At 39.7% G+C, this 19,015-nt stretch overlaps 1 protein-coding gene and 1 pseudogene across 5 annotated transcripts in view; both read left to right on the forward strand.

Annotated features, from left to right (window-relative positions):
• The window catches only part of CMTR1 (cap methyltransferase 1), a 152,814-nt gene that overhangs the window by 17,585 nt on the left and 116,214 nt on the right, over positions 1-19,015 (forward strand). For all 5 annotated transcript variants that reach the window (XM_027876243.1, XM_027876245.1, XM_027876244.1 and 2 more), the window contains exon 2: positions 627-755. In XM_027876243.1, coding sequence (XP_027732044.1) covers positions 627-755 — 129 coding nt within the window. The remainder of the gene's footprint in view (positions 1-626; positions 756-19,015) is intronic.
• Positions 4,529-6,538, forward strand: LOC114053304 (annotated as a pseudogene).

Consider the following 19,015-nt stretch of genomic DNA (forward strand, 5'->3'; position numbering starts at 1 on the left):
TATTATAAATGTAATCAATAACAAAATCATACATACAGAATAAAAAACAATTTATAGACCCTTAACATTTAACAAAATAGGGGCAGCTAGGTGGCACAGTGGATAGAGCACCTGCCCTGAGGTCAGGAGGAACTGAGTACAAATCCAGCCTCAGACCAAACACTTCACACTTACTAGCTGTGTGACCCTGGGCAAGTCACTTAACCCCAATAAAAATAAAAATAAATAAATAAAATAAATAATATTAAAAAAAATAAAATAAATACATTTAACAAAATAGAATCAAATGAATTAACAGACAAAATATTTGCTTTATGTTTCTTTCAAAATTGACCTGAAGTTCTTCTTTTGATTTTATTTTCATTGTTATTTTTATCTGCTGGCAAATATTGGAATGATCTACCCTTAATGATCTTGGGAAGTAGAAAAAGGTGGGCATTGGTTAAAGTTGCCCAGGTAGCAAGGCACATCTTATTTATGGGTATATGAACATACTTAGTTAGCCTAAAGATAATTCTGGTCCTCCCTGTAAAATGTTCTAAACACTACTGGTTAATATTATTACAAACACCTTTTTCTTTCAATATTTTATCTAATTTTGCCTCTCATTTTCATTGTCTTTGTAGGTGACAGTTGGTCGAGGATTCGATGTCACGTACCAGCTGCTTTCTAAAATTTGTCCATTGATGATTTCCCGAAACCACTGTGTTTTCAAGCAGAATGCTGAGGGCCAGTGGACAGTGATGGACAACAAGGTAGAAGAATTCATAGTACTCATGTGGTACTCACCCTAATGGTCTTCAAAAGGGATACCTGATTTGGGACAGATGCTATTCCAGAAGCTTGCTCGTTCACCAAACAATTATTAAATACCTTCCATATGGAGATAGAAAGTTTTAAATAAGAAAGGCCCTGCCTTCATAGAGCTTTTAGTCTAAGACATAGATTCAAAGTGGGCCATACTGCCACCTGAGGGCTCTGGAACGTGGTGGGGGGGGTGGTAGTAACCTTGGGTACAATTGAGGGGTGTTGAATAAAAATAAGGTTTAACCTAACCCTAGGGGGCACTGAATATCTTTTTTTTTTTTTTTTTAAAGGGGGCAGTAGGCTAAATAAGTTTGGGAACCTCTTGATTTAAGAAGAGGAGAAGACAGAACTCTGATTACTGTAATAAACAGTATCATGTGATAAATGCTTTAAAAAATTGCAAAACAGTGCTGTGTGAGATCCATGTAATGAGGTTGTGGTAGAGGTTTGGGGAAGGCCTCACAGAAGAGGCGGCAGAAAGGGAGGAAGGCATTCCAGTTGTAGGTAACAACATGAGCAAAGGTGGAGGCAGGAGAGTGCATTATGCATTATAGTAGTAGAGAGTAGTTCTGTTTAGTTATAGAATAAGTGTGTAGAAAAATGGAAAAATATTCTACAGAAAACTAGCAGAAAAATACTCTGCTAGTTTATGGAGATCCTTGAATGCTAGGCAAAGGAATGTGAACTTTTTTCAGTTAGTAGTGAGTGACTCTGGAAGTTTTTGAGAAGAGTGATACCAGATCTATAGCTAAGAAAGATTACTCTGGTGTCCAGAGAAGGCTGTTGTGATTGCAAGGGCTGGTGGTAATGAGGTCTTGTCCTGAGTAGTGGCAGAAGAAATAGGGAAGAAAGGACAGCTTTTAAAGGTGTTGCTGGGGTGGAATCAAGATGACCTGGTGATTGATCAGATATAAAAGATGGAGAGAAAAGTCAAAGACAATTCCAAGGTTATGGACATGTGAGACTGAGTAATTGGTGTTGCCTTAGATAGAAATAGCGAAGTCCAAAGGAGCAGCTGGTTTAGGGGGAAATAATAATAATAATAATAAAGGCCATTTGCATAGTTTAAAATGTTTTCAGATTGCTTCTCATTTGAGCCTCACTATAGCCCTGTGAGGTAGGTACTAAAATTATTTTTAGGCTATTTTATAGATGAGGAAATTAATACTTAAACAGATTAAGTGACTTAGCCAGAATCGCACAGCGTGGAAGTGTGGAAGGGAGGAACAGCAACTGGTTCACTGATAACAGTAAGATGTTCTTTCTTTTATGTCTCCTATGTTTCCTCTCTGTCAAACCTGAGATAGGAAGCTGAGTTTGGGGCGTATTGAGTTTTTAATCCCTTTATGTAGAGCTTCCTAATAGGAAGTATGTATTGTGGGTCTGAACCCCAGGAAAGCAATCAGAATTAGAGACCTAGGAGCTATCTGCATAGAAATGGGTGATTGAAAGTGGTGGAATGAAAAAATCACCAAGGGGTTATAGAGAGGAGAAAAGAAGGCGAAAAAACAGAATCTGAATTGAAGAGGCAGTGTGGTACAGTGGAAAGGGCATGGAATTTGGAGGTCAGAGGATCTGGGGTTCAAATCTCAGCTCTTATACTCATTGACTATGTGCCCCTAGATGAATTTTTTAACATATCTGGGCCTTAGTTTCCTCATCTGTAAAATGAAGGAGTTGAAGATGACCCTGTCGATCAGGGATTCTTAGCTTGGGGTCCACAGACCCCCCAAGGTGGTACATGGATAGATTTCAGGGGTCCTGTAACCTGGAATAGAGAAAAAATATATCTTATTTCATTGTAATTGCTTTCTATTAACAATACTAAATTGTTAATTTAACAATATTAAAAACAATAAAATAAAAAGGGGCCTTAGGTTTTATCAGATGATCAGAAAGTCCATGACATGAAAAAGATTAAGAATTCCTACTCTAAGCTTTCTTCCATTTCTGAGTCTGTGAGCTTGTGGACTCAGAACTTGTCTGGGAGAACCCAAGCCAGAGCAGGAATCCATTTTTTACTACCACGTGTCAGGGTCAGAATGTTTCATTTTTTGTCTTTCTCTCCTTGCTGTCTAACAGAGTCTCTTGCACGTAATAGGTACTTATTACACATTTGATGAACTTAATTGATTGTGTAAGCTTTAAAATAAAGATTCTTTTCCTTTTCTTTTGTCCTTCTGTTCTCAGCCTGTGGCCCTCATTTTCCACAGCTCCCAGTTCTCATGATAGTAGCAGCAGTTCTGGAAAGCAGCAGGATCCGGTATGCAATTGGCAATTGAGAGAGTACTGGCTTTTCTGTACATCTGAGTTGCACGTTACCAAATTATTTAAGTGGGAGAGACAGTGTAGTCTTTGACACTTTGAGTGCTACTACACAATTACAATTCTTAAAGGCAATTGGGGTTAAGTGACTTGCCCATTATCACACAGCTAATAAGTGTCAAGTGTTTGGTCTGAGGTCAAATTTGAACTCAGGTCCTCCTGTCTTCGGGGCCGGTGCTCTGTCCACTGTGCCACCTAGCAGCCCTTGCAATTACAGTTCTGCTAAAGCAGAGTGCTTATATTACATGAGATCTGAGGAGAAGCAGGGAGGGCTGTGCTTGCATTAAGGTGGCAGCTGAGTGGTCCTCTTGGTCCCTTGGTCTCCTGTCTTCTTCGTGTGTGTCAGTGTGTTCTGCTGATACAGACTTTTTAGGAAGGCTGCCAGGAAAAGTGGGTTATTAGTAGTATGTGTCCTATATGTCTGCAGTTAAAGTTTGTCAGAGTCCTTTCACAGTTAACACTGAATTGGAGCCTTCAGGTACGAGGGTATCTGTATAGCCCTGTGGCCTGGGTGGCTTCTGCTCCAGAGTATGCTGAGTTAGCTTTAGGAATATGACAAGGAGCTGATTATAAGCTTAGTGAACAGGGTGAATTCAATAGCATCATGCAGGTTCCTAGGAAGGAAAACTGACAATCAGGTTTGGATCATGATGGTGAAATACTCACTGGCCTGTGAGGTGTTGGGTTACATGTGTGGTGCCAGGAGCCCCTGAGAGGGTGCAGGAAAACGAACTATCCTGAGGTATACTGATTAAGTGTGAGAACTGGCCAGTAACATACTTACTATACAGGCAGCTTTTCTAAGCACTGAGTATTTATGTGTCTCATAAAATCTGTTGACCCATTTTCTTTCCCCTTGTATATAATTTAATGTGTTTTGACTATGAGAAGGAGGTAAGCGGTCTGGGAAAAGAGTTTAACTTAAGCTATAAACATTTGAATTATGACAGTAGTTTTGAAGGGACAGGATACTAGGTACTAGAAAGCAAAACATCAGGCTTGAAACAGATCAGGGGATTAAGCCATTCCAAGACTTCTTCATACTTAAAACATTTCCTTTGAATAGGTCTAGATATGCCCCCTGGCCCTGGGGAACCTCTGACGTTCGTAGATTCTATGCATTTTCATATATCTCAAGTCCATACTATTTCCTGGAATAAATTTACCTCCTCATACTTCAAAGGGCAAAAAGGTCTAGGACTTTCCAGGTGACTTGGGACCTGAGTGTTTTGCCTTTCAAGTCAGGTGAGTCAGCAAACATTTATTAAGCACTTACTAAGTGCTAGGCACTGTGCTAAGCACTGGGAATACAAATACAAACAGAAGGATGGTGCCTGTCCTCAAGGATTTTACATTCTAATGAAGGAAAAAAAATCTATCAGAGGAAGCTGGGGTAGATAGGGGGATGGTGGTAAAAGTACTCAGTGCATGGGCATGATAGAGAAGTCCTGGGAAGATTGGTCAGCAATGTAGAATTTCTCTCTTCTTGTAGAATGGTCACAGGCAGTTTATTCTCTAATCTCCCATGAGTGAAGAGTACATTACAGTAGGCAGCCAACACTTTTACAGGCATCACCAAAAGTGCCACTAAAAAGAAGCATGATGGCCAATCCAGGCTTATCTTCCTCTGTACTGCTAATCTCTACCTTCATTGAACTCTTTATGTTCCAATTTCTCAAGATAGCACCAGCCTGGACTGGGTCTGATTCGGAAGCAGCTGGTGATACAGTGGGCCTGGAATTAGGAAGACCTGAGTTCAAATGTGGCCTCAGACACTTGCTAGCTGGGTAAGCCTGTGAAAGACACTTAACCAGCCCCCGAGTCCTTGCCTATGCTGGGTGTGGGGAGTGTCCTCCCCATGGCCACTATGCCCCAGAGTTGGCCATGCTGAGGCTCTGGGCTGCTGGCCCCAGAGTTGTCATGGGTGCCTTTAGCCGCTGTGGCCCGTGCCACCTGAGTGCTGGCATGTTCCATGCAAGACCGGCGAGCTCCCCACTTGGAGTGAATGTTAAGCACAAGTGAACAGATTTCCTGCTGCCAGGTTCAAGAAGTTTGCTACTGAGGATGAGGCTTGGGCCTTTGTACAAAATACGGCAAGCCCTGATTGTTCAACAGAGCAGAAAAAGAAAAGTGACAGAGAAGACCCCAGAGTGAAGCCAAACAAGAGACCCTGTGAGTCATCAGATGAAGAGGAAGAACCTTGCTCACAGCTTACAAAACAAAATAAAGACTCAGTACTTTCACTTAGCAAAGATACATTTTTCTTTGATTTTTTTCCTTTCTTTTTTTTATTAATTTATTTTGATTTATCAACAATCACTTCCATATGCTTTTGAGTTTTAAATTTTTCTCCCCTCCTTCCCCACCCACCTTCCCCAAAAAGGGGTGCAATTTGATATAGGCTATATATATATTTCTATTAAACATATTTTCACATTAGTCATGTTGTAAGGAAGAATTACAACCAATAGAAGGAACCACAAGAAAGAGGAAATAAAACAAAACAGAAGGAATAAAAGAGCAAATAGTATCCTTTGATCTGCATTCAAACTCCATAGTTCTTTCTCTGGATGTGGATAGCATTTTCCATCATGAGACTTTTGGAGCTGTCTTAGATCCTTGCATTGCTGAGAGGGGCTAAGTCTGTCAAAGTTAGTCATCACACAACATGGCTGTTACTGCGTACAATGTTCTCCTGGTTCTGTTCGCTTCACTCAGCATCAGTCTATACAAGTCTTTCCAGATTTTTCTGAAGTCTGCCTGCTCATCATTTCTTATAGCACAATATATTCCATTACATTTATATAGCACAACTTGTTTAGCCATTCCTCAATTGATGCGCATCCCCATAATTTCCAATTCTTTGCCACCACAAAAAGAGCTGCTATAAATATTTTTGTACACATGGGTCCTTTTCCCTTTTTTATGACCTCAAAGATATATTTTCTTACATGGGAGATACAGCTGTGGTATATGCAGATGGCTGTTGCTCCCAGTAATGGGAGGAGGAAATCGAGAGCAGGCATTGGTGTTTATTGGGGGCCAGACCATCCCCTAAATGTGGGTGATAGACTTCCTGGTCAACAGACGAACCAAAGAGCAGAAGTACATGCTGCCTGTAAAGCAATTGAACAAGCCAAGAATCAAAACATCAGTAAACTGATTCTCTACACAGATAGTATGTTTACCATAAGTGATATGGCAAGTTGGGTTAAAGACTGGAAGAAAAATGACTGGAAAACAAGCACAGGAAAAGATGTCATTAACACAGAAGACTGTTAAGCTTGATACACTTATTCAAGGCATAGACATTAAATGAGTGCGTGTTCCCGGTCATTCAGGGTTTGCAGGCAATGAAGATAGATTAGCAAGAGAAGGAGCTAAAAAATCTCAAGAATCAACATAACATAATTTTTATAATTTAATTAAAGAGCAAACCACATGTTATTTAGTCATTATTTGTGTGAAAATTTGCCTACAAGACATGCACTTTTGCAGGTGGACTTTGGGAACATTCTTGTTTGGTCAGAAAGACTGTGAAGTTTTCTGTTGAAGTATGGTTCAGTATATTAAACTACCCTTCACTTTACCCTGACCAACATATCTGTTTATCTTTGGGAATTATTTGGGCGTTCAGTATAAAGTACATATAGTTGACTTTTGCCCAACATTGTTCTCATTTTTTTGCATTGAAGTTTGATTCTGAAATTGAGGAGTTAGTGTTTTGTTTAGAAACTCAGAAAGTGCTAGGTAAAATAATGATGATGGCAATAATTGTCTTCTGATTGATCCCAGGTGAGAAAAGTAAATACATTCTTAGGCCACAAGAATACTAAAATTACTGTTTTTATATTTTATATAGAGCAGTAATATTAGGAATAATATTTTTAAAAGTTCATTTCTTAGATTTCTTTCATATTTTAAAAAAGGTTGCTTTGCAGCTAGAATAGAATTGAATATGATATTAGACTTCAAATGATCCATAATTTCATCAATGTGAGCGCTCCCTCCAAAAGAGATGGCAAACTCTGCTTGCCTTGGATTCTTTATTGGGGTTTTTGTTTTTGTTTTGTTTTTATAGAAAAATTTATCAGCGAGTGTCCAACCTCTTGATGTTAAGCTTCTCTGAACTTAGCTTGACTGGTCTGTGGATGACACCTGTACATGACTAAAGGCAAAGCCTTTCCAGCTTGGTAGGACCTATCACATCATAGACTGGTGGAATTACTTTCAGCAACCTAGAACCACTTTGGTGACATTGTGTAGGCTTTGTAGACTCTAGTGGAAAATATATGTTATCATGCAGGTATAAATAAAGCCTAAGAAACAAATTTGCACAAATAAAACTTTGACCATTAAAAAAAAAAAAGTCACAACCTCTTTTCCTCAGTTTCTTCAACTGTAAAGTGGGGATAACAGCACCTGCCTTGCAGGGTTGTTATTAGGATCAAATGAGATAATATTTGTAAATGCCCTTAACACAGTGCTGGGCAAATAGTAGGTGCTATACGAATGCTTATCTCTCCCTCTACTGGTAGTTCAGGTTCAGCTTTGGAACAAAATGAGGTCATTTAGCAATTGTATCTCCCAGCACTTAGCTGACACATAGTAGGTGCTTCATAAATGGTAGTTGACTGAACTGATTGGCTGAGGTTCAGGGTAGTCTGTACTGTAGTTTTGCCTCTCAAATATAGCTTTGGTGAACTGAAAAGGAAGGAAAAAACCCTGCTTATTAGGGCTTAGGGTGAACAAACAATCCTGTTGTTCCCAACAAGCCCGTAGAATGTCATGCTCAAGTCTCCCCAAAAAGGCTAAAGGCATGATGAGAAACTGGCCAGCTGAAATCTTCCTTTTTTATCCCCTTTGTTCTTAAGTTAAATTGGATTTAATCTAGTTGCCCTAAGTAGATTTTGTATCCACATCCCTGCCTCAGCTTATCAGCTACCCCTAGAAATGTCCTTCATTTTTACTCGACCTCTCTCCAGTAAGGCACCTGAAACACTTTCGGGGTCATTGAGATGTATCCCTGAATCTTGTTCTTCCTTTTTCCTACTTCTATTCGCTATAGCCTCTTTGTTCCCTAGACTTTTCCTTCATACCTGTCTCTCAAATGAGCGTTCGTCTTTTGTATGATGGTTTTGTTTTTTTGATGGTGGGAGGGATTAGGGTAGTGAAACATTGAAAAAGAATGTACACTTTAGAATTCCACATCGTATAATATTGTGAATCCTTTGATAATATGGTTAGTGTATTTTGAAAAATCATTGTGTTTTTTATTCCCTTTTCTCTGTGTTCCCCTTGTTACCTTGCATTTTAGTCTAGGCCTTATTACCTAATACTCTTCTGCTATTGCAGTAGCTTTCTGGTTGTCCTCCTTACTTTTAGCTCTTGACTTTCAAGGCTAATTATGTCCTACTGCCAGAATAATCTTCCTAAAACATTGCTTTCATGTTACTCCTTTGATAAACTGACCAAGAAGGGTAATGTGATCTTACGATACACATACATACTATAGAGTGTAAATCTATAAACAGAACTTAGTACTGACTTAACAAACATTATTCTGAATTATAATCTCTCTTCCCGCCCCCCTTACCAAAGTACAAGGAGACGGAGAAGGACTAGAGGAAGGAAAAAACACCAGAATGTGGTCTCTCTGAAGGATGTCTAGTTGTAGGGTACTAATAAACAGTATCAGAATCCTAGGGAGGTCAAGAGTTTAAAACAAAGATATTCGTGATCCTTGAAAGAAAAATTTCTGTAAAATGGGTGGAGGGCTAGAATTGAAAAAATGAGTAAGAAAATTGAGGCATCAGGTTTTGGTAGTCTTTCAGGATGATTAGCAGTGGAAATGGGACAGTAGTTAACTAGAATAAGAAAGCTCGAGGGAAGGCTTTTTGGGGATCTTGGTGACCTTAGTGTATTTTAGACATCAGATCTAAGTTAAGTGAGAGGAAGAACAGGATAACAGTTTTATGTCCAGATTGTTTTATTTCAACAAAATATTTCTGTGGCCCAGAACTGAACCTCTGCATGTATGTATATTACATTTAATCTTGAGTAATTTTTAGTAGTTATACTCTGAGGGTTTTTCCAAGGAATGTCAGAATTATACTTACAGTTAGGTCTATACACACATAGATGTGTGTGCTTTTTTTTTTTTAAAGAAAAAGTCTTAACTCATGCAAGTAATCAGGCGAATAAAACATCAGATATAGAATATTTTTTATTTAACTTGACAGTAAATGCAAAGGACTTATCATGTATGAATAAATAAGCAGTAAAACAACTCCTGTGCTCTAATGGTCTCTTTAGGCCTCAGGATCATTGAATTTCATGGTTAGCATGAACCTCAGTGGCCATTTAATGCAACTCAGACCTGAACAAGAATCCCCTCTACAATAAACCTGACCAAGAGGTCAATCTAGCCTTTGCTTTAGGATCCCTAGTGAGGAGGAATCCATTACATCCCAAGGTGTAGTCAATTCCACATTTGGATAAATCTAATCTTAAGAAATTTTGCCTTTTATGAAACCTAAATATTTCTCTTCAGTTTTTACTAATTGTTCCTAGTCTGATTTTTGAGACCAAGCAGGGCAAAACTAATTCTTCCAACACTTGGAGACAGCTATTGTGTCACTTCTGAGTTTTCTCTAGGCTAAATATCCCTAGTTCCTTCGGCCAATTTTTATATAGTATGAACATTCACAATCCTAGTTGCACTCTTCCAGCTTACCAATTGTTGTGTCTGACTTTTTGTGAACCCATCTGGAGTTTTCTTCGCAGAGATACTGGAGTGGTTTGCTGTTTCTTCTCCAGCTAATTTTACAGATGAGGAAACTGAGGCAAACAGGGTGAAGTGATTTGCCCAGGGTCACACAGTCAGTAAGTGTCTGAGACCACATTTGAACTCAGGGAAATGAGTCTTCCTGACTCTTGGCCCAGCACTCTATCCCCTGTGCCATCTATTTGCATCCCAGCTTACCATTGGCCTTCCCAAAATGTGGGGTCCAGAATAGAACATAGCATCTATATCTAGATCAGGATGGTATACAGTGGCATCATCACCTCGTCATTATTGGATGCTTCGTCTCTCTTGTTAGCCCTAAGATCGTATTAGCCTTCTTGGTCAGCTTACCACACTATTGACTCATGTTGAACTTGGGATCCAATAAACCCCAAAATGCTTTTTCAAATCTTCTTTGCCTGGGAGTGTGCCTAGTAGACTGCCCTCTCCGGGGACCCCAAGCCTTGCTGAATCTGTTCCTTAATCCCTGGTAGGTGGATCTGTATCTGCTGTTCTGATAGTTTCTCCAGTGAGATATTTCACATTCATTTCTATTTTTTCATTCCTTTTGATTAGTGTTACAGTGCCTTGATTTCTCAAATTGTCCCTGTCTTCCAATTTCTCTATTCTAATTTTTAAGAAAGTATTTTCTTCAGTAATCTTTTGGACTTCCTTTTCCATTTGGCTAATTTTGCTTTTAAGGGCATTCTTCCTCTCATTGGCTTTTTGGACCTCTTTTGCCATTTGGGTTAGGTTATTTTTTAAGGTGTTATTTTCTTCAGTATTTTTTTGGGTCTCCTTTAGCATCACTCTCAGTTTTTCCTTTACTTCTCTTACTTGCTTCTCAAAATCCTTTTTGAGCTCTTCCATGGCCTGGGACCAATTCATATTTTTCTTGGAGGCTTTGGATGTAGGAGCTTTGGCTGCGTTGTCTTCTTCTGGTTGTCTGTTTTGATCTTCTTTGTCACCAAAGTAAGATAATATAGTCTGACTCTTTTTGCGCTGCTTGCTCATGATCCCAGCCAATTACTTGAGTTATAAACTCTTTGTTAAAGTAGGAGTCTGTTTCCAGCGTGGAGAATGTACTGTCCCAAGCGTCAGGGGTTTTGTGCAGCTGTTTTCAGAGATACTTCTAGGGACCTGTAAATTTTCAATTCTTCCAAGGTGGTATGATCAAAGGTGAGGTGTTTACTCCTTTCCTGGCCTGTGCTCTGGTCTATGAGTGACCACAAGCACTCTTTTCTGTCTTGGAACTGTGAGGAGGGTTTCCTCTCCATCACCACAACAAGCTTCACCACACCAGTGCTCCTCATTGCCCCAGGACCACTACCCAGAACTGTAACCCAGATCCAAGCACAGGCAAAGCAAGAGAATCCTGCACCAGCAGAGAGATCCCTGCAATCCCCCTCTGATCAGCCACTCAATTCCCCCTCAGTCTGTGGGCCGGAAGCTTGCTCAGGAGGCAGCCGCTGTCCCCACCAAGCTTGGGGACTGGAGCTGAGAACACGGGCTTTTCTGTCTCCCCGCTGACACAGATTTTTCCCACTGACCTTCCGAGTTGTCTTTGGTGTTCATGGGTAGAGAAGTCTGGAAGCCGCCACAGCTGCCTGTGATTCACTCCTCTGACGCCTGCTCCAGGGTTGCTGCAGCCTGTGCACCCACACCACACTGCGCTCTTCTCCCAGTCTGGTGTGATACACCTTTCTGATCAACCATCCAGGCTCTCTTGGGCTGGAAATTTGTTTTGCTCTTTTTGTGGGTTCTGCTGCTTTAGAATTTGTTTAGAGCCATTTTTTTATAGGTATTTGGAGGGGTTTAGGGGAGAGCTCAAGCAAGTCACTGCTTTTACTCCACCATCTTGGGTCTGCCCCCTGATAGTTTTTCTCTAGGGGGTGATGTAATTCTTTTTCCTCTGTCTCTGTATCTTTTTAAAGGCCTGGCTTCAGGGTCACCTCTAATGTATGAACACCTTCAGGGAATTATTAACTCAATAATCCTTGTGGCTGTTGAAACTCTGTAGCAGTGAATGTCATCATCTATGCCAGAACCAAGGACTTATGGAAGAACATGTTAGATGGTGGAAGAAGAGGGCTCAGAACTCCACAAGAGCCAACAGGCCTTCATTTTGTACAAACGCGAATGCAGAATTCATGCTGTTTGAGAAAGTACCTTCCTGCTGTATGATGGAGTTGCTTTTACACTGTGCTGTGTAGCAGGAGGGTTTTGATACACAAATACCGAATCATTTAACTCAGCAGTCTTAGCAAGGCACTGTTTGAATATCAAATAAAGAGCATCTTGCCATACTTGGTTTTAGGATTTTGGAGGGAAAGTGAAATTATGCACAATTTTATAGAAACTTACTTTAAGACAAGAGTTGATTTTTTTTTTTTTAATCTGAGTTGACTAGGTTAAGGGTCTGTGTAAGAGTGTAAATGTTCCTTTGATTTTTCTTTCCTTGGAAAGAAAGAAAGTACAAACATGTGGTAGCTTTACTTATTTCTTTGAAGAAAAGGATTAGTAATGAAGTTTGGAGACCTTCCCAAGCCTTCAAACTGATATTTAAAAAGTGTTGAACAAGGGGCAGCGAGGTGGCTCGATGGATACGGCACTGGCCCTGAAGTCAGGAGGACCTGAGTTCAAATCCAGCCTCAGACCAAACACTTGATACTTACTAGCTTTGTGACCCTGGGCAAGTCACTTAACCCCAATTGCCTTTAAAAAAAAAACCAAAAAAACAAACCAAAAAACTGTTGAACAACCACAACAGGGAAACAGACAAAGACAACATTTCTGAGAAGCAAGACCTTGCTATATACATAGACCATGTTTCAGCATTAACTTTATATTCCTTTTATTGCAGGGCTCTCTTTTTCATACAACCTCTCCCTTCAGATCTTACTCTCCTAATAAAGAGGCAGATTACTGACAAAAGATCTCTTTAAGACATTTATGTACATTTAAAGACAATTAGCATTCATTAAGTTTGTGTGCCATATTTTGTCTCTTTCAGAAAGGTATACCCGAGGTAGGAAAGGGTAGTTGTCCCTTTTTGCTAGGCAGTCTTTTTGGGTGTGCCTCCCTCTGTTTGGTATGCTCAGTACCCTGGCTTCCTCCCTTTGTTGATGGTTGATTGAGTTTCAGCTACAAAAATTTCAATGTTCCATTTTTTGCCTGAGGATGTATGCTAAGAGGCCTTTAGATGATGTACTATTCTAATAAAAAAAAAAAAAAAGACTCAGATCACCATAATCTGTCACAGAATGGCCACTCTTGTTTATTGAGATAGTTGGAGAATGAGCACTTAAATGTGGAGTCAGGAATTGTGCTGTTTTTTTCTTTTCTTTTCTTTTCTTTTTTTAAATGAAATTTTGATGGGGTTTGCAGTGCTTTGGGTTTGTTTATTTTTTAAAAACACTGAGAGACAAATGTGCAAAAAATTTGTGATAGAGTATAACATCAAGAATGAATTTGTTTTTGATCTCATAGCTTTTAATAAGTGGTTTAGAAGACCTGTGTTTGTTGTGTCCTGTAAAATAATGCTTTTACCATTCTTTTTTTCAAGAGAGCACAAAATAAAAGTTAGTGACAACATGAAAGACCATTTTGGAGTCCTTTTCCTGGTACCTTGAGACATTTCAGACTGATTCTCTGACTTTCCCCTTCCCATTCTGATGACGTTGCTTCTGCTCATCTCCAATTTGTTGATCCTTCTCGTTCTTTCTTCCTCCCTTGACATTTCTGATCGCTCTGTTCTCCTGGATGCCTTCTCCTCTTTAGGTTTCAGTGACACTGCTCTCTCTGGTTTGCCCATCTTTCTGATCCAATCCTCATTCTCCTTTGCTGGATCCTTAACCACATCATGTCCATTAACCATGGGTATTCCCCAACGATCTGCTGTTGGTTCCATTTTCTTTTCTATCTTATTTTCCATCTTTCTTGATGATCTCATCAGCTGTATGGATTCAATTTCATTTCTATGTGGTTAATTCCCAGACACCTTGCCCTAACCCCTCTTTTGAGCTCCAGTCTTGAAATCACTAATTGCTTCTTGGACATCTCACACTGTCTGAACATGCCTGAAACACGTCTGAAACAAAACTCATTATCTTTTTTTCCCAAACTCCTTTTCTACAGATTTCCCTGTTACGCATCAAAGGCACCATCATCCTCCCAATCACTCAGACTTACAACCTTGGTGTCGTTTTCTCTTCCTTATTCATATTCACCTCACATATCCATGCTATTGCCAAGTCTTGTTGATTTTGCCTTGCCAGCATCTTTGATACACATCCCCTTCTCTCTGCTCACTCAGCCACCACCCTGCACAGGTCTTTATTACTTCATTCCTGGACTGTTCCACTAGACTTGTGACTGGGCTTCCTTCCTCAAGTCTTTCCTCATTTCACTCCATCCTCTACTCAGTTGCCAAATTGATTTTTCCTCAAGTACAGGTTGTGAACAGTGTCATGCCACCACCCTCTAGCCCCCCACCCCCACCCCCTAGTAAAGTCAAGTCCAGTGGCTTGTAAATTCAAATATAAAATCCTCTTTTTGGCTTTTAAAGCCCTTCACAGCCTGACCCTTTCCTACTTTGATTCTCTCTATGTACTGTGTGATCCAGCAACATTCTGCTTCTTGCTGTTGTTCCCTGCACCTCACTTCAGCCTCTGAGACTCTGCCTTTTCACTGACTTGTCTCATATTCCTAGAATGCTTGTCCTCCTCACCCTCTACTTTCTGGCTTCCCTGGCTTTCTTGTTTTGTTTTGTGTTTTTTTTTTTTGTTTGGTTTTGTTTTCTTTGCTAGGCAGTGGGGTTAAATGACTTGCCCAGGGTCACACAACTAGTGAGTATCAAGGGTCTGAGGCTGCATTTGAACTCAGGTCCTCCTGACTCCAAGGCCAGTGCTCTATCTACTTCGCCATCTAGCTACCCCTTCCCTGGCTTTCTTTAAGACTCAAATCCCACTTTGCCCAAAAAGATTTTTCCCAGATTACCCCAGCTGCTAGTGCCTTTTTCCGAATAGCCTTCCATTTACACAGTATATATCTTATATGTACATATTTGTTTGCATGTTATATTTCCCATTAGAATATTAGCTCCTTGAGCACAGGGACCATGTTTCCGCCTTTGTATCCCCAGCACTTAGCACAGTGCTTGGCACATAGTAAGTGTTCCTTTAAAATTTCATTGGGATTCCCAGACTGCAGACTCAGTAACGGCTCTTGAGTATGGGTGCTTAGGACAGCTTAGGTATTATTCTAGTAGGCAGGTGAACATTGCCTTATCATCTTGGGTTTCTGTTTCTTTCTTTGACCCTACGTGAATTTTTCTTCTTAGGAATGCACAAAAATACCTGAAGGTTTTGGGTGACTAGAGTGCTAAGAAATATATTATCTCACTATTGACCTGTTTCTTTCCCCCACATTGACTTGTTGAGAAACATTAGGCAAATTGTTTTTTCTCTGAGTGTCTTATTTCCTAGCCATTTAAATACTTATGACAGTGATCTATCCTTGCAGATGATTATAAGCCATTGCATATAGAAAGATTTTGCATCTTTTGACTGCTTTTAATTTACCATTTCTTCTCTTCCTTTCCTCCCTCCTTACTTTCCTTCCTTCCTCTGGGTCTCTCCCTTGACTCCTTAGGATTAGGTATTTCTTTTGAATAGCAGCAGCTGCTTAATGGCCCAATCTCACTACTCTATTTCTGACCTGGGCCAGTTCGCCCTTCTTTAGGTAACCTGATGACTCCTGATTTTGAGGGTTCACTGTAATGATTCTTGACCTAGTGCGGACACCTGATTGTTTTAGCCCACTGCAGCTCAGAACCACTGAGTTTGAAGAGATCCACCAGCTTCAGCTTTCCCAGTGGCAGGGATTAGAAGCATTTACCACCTCACCCAGCAGTTTGCCATTTGTTAATGACAAGAGATTCTAGGTCAAACTAGTGTGTTTTAGTTTGACCTAGAATCTCTTGTCATTAAGTGTTGTCTTCGTTTACATTGTTATAGTCATTAGGTTATATTAGGCAATATTGTTCTTTTGGTTCTGCTTTTTTTCTCTGTCAGTTCACATAAGTCTTCTCATATTTATTTGAATCGTCCGTTTTCTCTGTTCCTTACAGTGTAGTGATGTATTCCATTACATTCATGTAGTCCAGTTTATTCATCCATTTTCCAGTCAGTGGGTCCTTACTATATCTCCAATTTTTCGCTACCACAAAAAGTGCCTCAGCAAATATTTTGTTCCATATTGTACCTTTTTTTCCATACAAGTTCTTGGGATATATGACCTTACGTAATTATCCATATTATTTTCCTTGATGATTAAACCAGTACACAACTCCACCATCATTGTCCTAGTGTTTCTTTCTTCCCCAAACACATCTAACATATTTCCATATGTTACTTCCATATTTCATCATTTTTATCTAGCGCTTTGAAATAGGATGTGGTACTTTGTACCTCTGTGACCTTAGGCAAGTCACTTAACTTATCTTGTCCTATTTCCTCATCTGTAGAATGAGGAAGTTTAACTATATGATCTTTAAAGTCCCTTCCAGCTCTAAATCTATGATCCTTTGAAATTTGAATATCTGAATGACGTGTCAGGGATGTGTGGATTCGTCTTTTCCTGGTGTCACCTGTGACTGAAAAGCGGAGTTGGGAGACAGATGTAGGAAGATTTATAAATTATACCACTAGAAATGAATGTTGAAAACTAAAAATAAATAAGAATTATGCCACTAGGTGGCACCAGGAGTTAAGAGATAGGGAAATGTAGCGAACCAAGGGAAAGCTTGTATAGTAGAATGAACACTGAGAGCTTATTTTTCAGACTTGGGATATTTGAAAAGGCGTGTAGAGAAAGTACCATGATCTAGGTTCCGTTGTTGCTTCTTTACTCCTTCAGTACCTTTTACCTCTCTTCAAACTTCTGTTCCATAGTAACTCACTGTTTTTTTTACCTGATGACTAAATCCATCATTGCCCTTTGCGTTTTACTTAAATTTTTGTACCTTGACCTTTGACACTCTCAAGGTCAGCTTGCTTTTTCACTTTGAGAAGTTTGCTATGTGTACAGTATCAATTTTTTTCTCAGTTCATTCCTGTTTCTAATAGCTCCTAGACTGTAGCTGCTTTGTTCTTTGTTAATGCGTCAGGTATTGTTTAAGTCAGAGGTCTGCCATCAGTGAGAGCTGGTCATCTCTAGGCCGACTTAAAACAATTTGGGGGATGGGTTGGTCAAGTGAGCCATTCTAGAGCACAGTAAGCAAGGGATCATACTGTCTTTAGCCCAGCTCTTCAACAAAATATTCAGTTAGAAAAACAGGCCCCAGAGATTGTAGTAGGGAAAATCTTGCATGCAGAATTCCTACATTTGACAGCCTTGAAGAGGCATGGAGAGAAGGAGAATAGGAAGTGTCACGTGCTACCTAGCATTGCTCTTGAATTACTATGCTATTTTATATTACCCCTAATCTTTGGGTTGAATAAAACTAACAAAAAGATAAGAGTCAGGAGTTGAATGTGACATGTATATGGTGTCAATATCTTAGCTTTATTTTAGGGCTTAACTTCCTCTCTAGCCCTACCCCCAGAGTTAGACTTGTGGTCTGAGGTGCATATGAGCCCTCTTAAGATATCCCCCAGCTATAGTTACTGATCTCAGTCCCACACTTTTTTTCAAGCCTAGCTCAAAACTGACTTTTCCTATGAATTAATTTGACCTTTTGATTCTTTCTACTTTCTGAAGTACTACAGAATTTATGGTCAGTGCCCATAACTTCATGTTTGCTAATATGTTACCTTGTATTGTTCACTGGTTTCATGTGTGTACGTTTTGTCTCCACAACCAGCCTGTAAATTCTTCGAGCATAGGACTTGTATCATTTCCTTATTTACATTTTTTCTTAATTATCTCCTATAGCACTAAGCATAGTAGGTCATAAGTGCTTAATGAGTGAATCAACTGGACAAAAGCCAGTCTTTGCTATCTTAATTGTTTTAGTCTCCAGAATAATGATGCCCAGTACAAGGCATTGGTGTTCCTTTCTCCTTGGTTTTTTGTGTACTTCATAAGTTTTATTATAATTATAGTTGATAATATAGCATTCTAAATTTGATGAAGAGCTTTGTTATCTACATTGTCATTTTCACCCTCACAACAAATGAGGGAAAGGAGGTACCCATCTTAGAGGTGAAGAAGAGGGTTTGAAAGGTGTTACTTGACTTTCCCAGCAAATCAGGTCTTCCTCGTTCCAAGTCCGTGTTCTCTCCAGTAAGCCACAATTCTCCTAATGTATACAGGATTATAAGAAACAGGAAGGGAACTTGGCTAACATCATTTGGTAAGTGAGGAGACTGGGGCCAGAGAGAGGAAGTAACTTGCTCACAGGTAGTAATTTCCAGAGGGGTTTTTGGTTTCATTGTTATGTCCGGGTTTTTCAATGGCTTTCTTAGGCACATCTTACTTCACTGACATAACCATTAGAAGCTGTCTGCAGTGGAATTGAATTTTTTCCATTTCATAACACCAAGAGGTGTAGCTTAATTTCATTTTTCCTTCATTGCTGTTGCATTTGTTTTAGTGATTCTTCGAGAGCGCTGGACTTGGAATCAGGAAGGCTTTTGAGTTCAAATTCTCACTCAGACAGTAGCTGTGTGACCCTTGGACAAGTCATTCAACTTCATTCAGCCTCAGTTGCCTCATCTGTAAAATGAGGATAATAATAGCAACCACCTCACAGGATTGTTGTAAGGATCAAAAGAGATAACATTTGTACTGTACTGTACTATGCTTTGCAAATCTCAGAGTGTTAAATTCTGATTATTATTATTACTACCTGAAATAAAATAATTCCTGCCTGTTCTGCAGGTAGTTCTCAGTGGAGGCATGAATATAAAATATATAGGAGATAAACCAAGCTGCACTTGAAAAGTGCTGTTTCTAAGAGTAGTTGTTTACTTTCCTTGCAATTTGTTCTCAAGAGTTTTCCTTCTGAGGATGCCAGAAGGATTTGTAGCAGAGTCCCTCCCTCCCCCCATTAAGGAGAATAAACATTGTGAAGCTTTTTCATTTCTATCTCTT

This window comes from Vombatus ursinus, unplaced genomic scaffold (genome assembly GCF_900497805.2).
Source record: "Vombatus ursinus unplaced genomic scaffold, bare-nosed wombat genome assembly UNPS02014811.1, whole genome shotgun sequence".
NCBI classification, from domain to species: Eukaryota; Metazoa; Chordata; class Mammalia; order Diprotodontia; family Vombatidae; genus Vombatus; species Vombatus ursinus.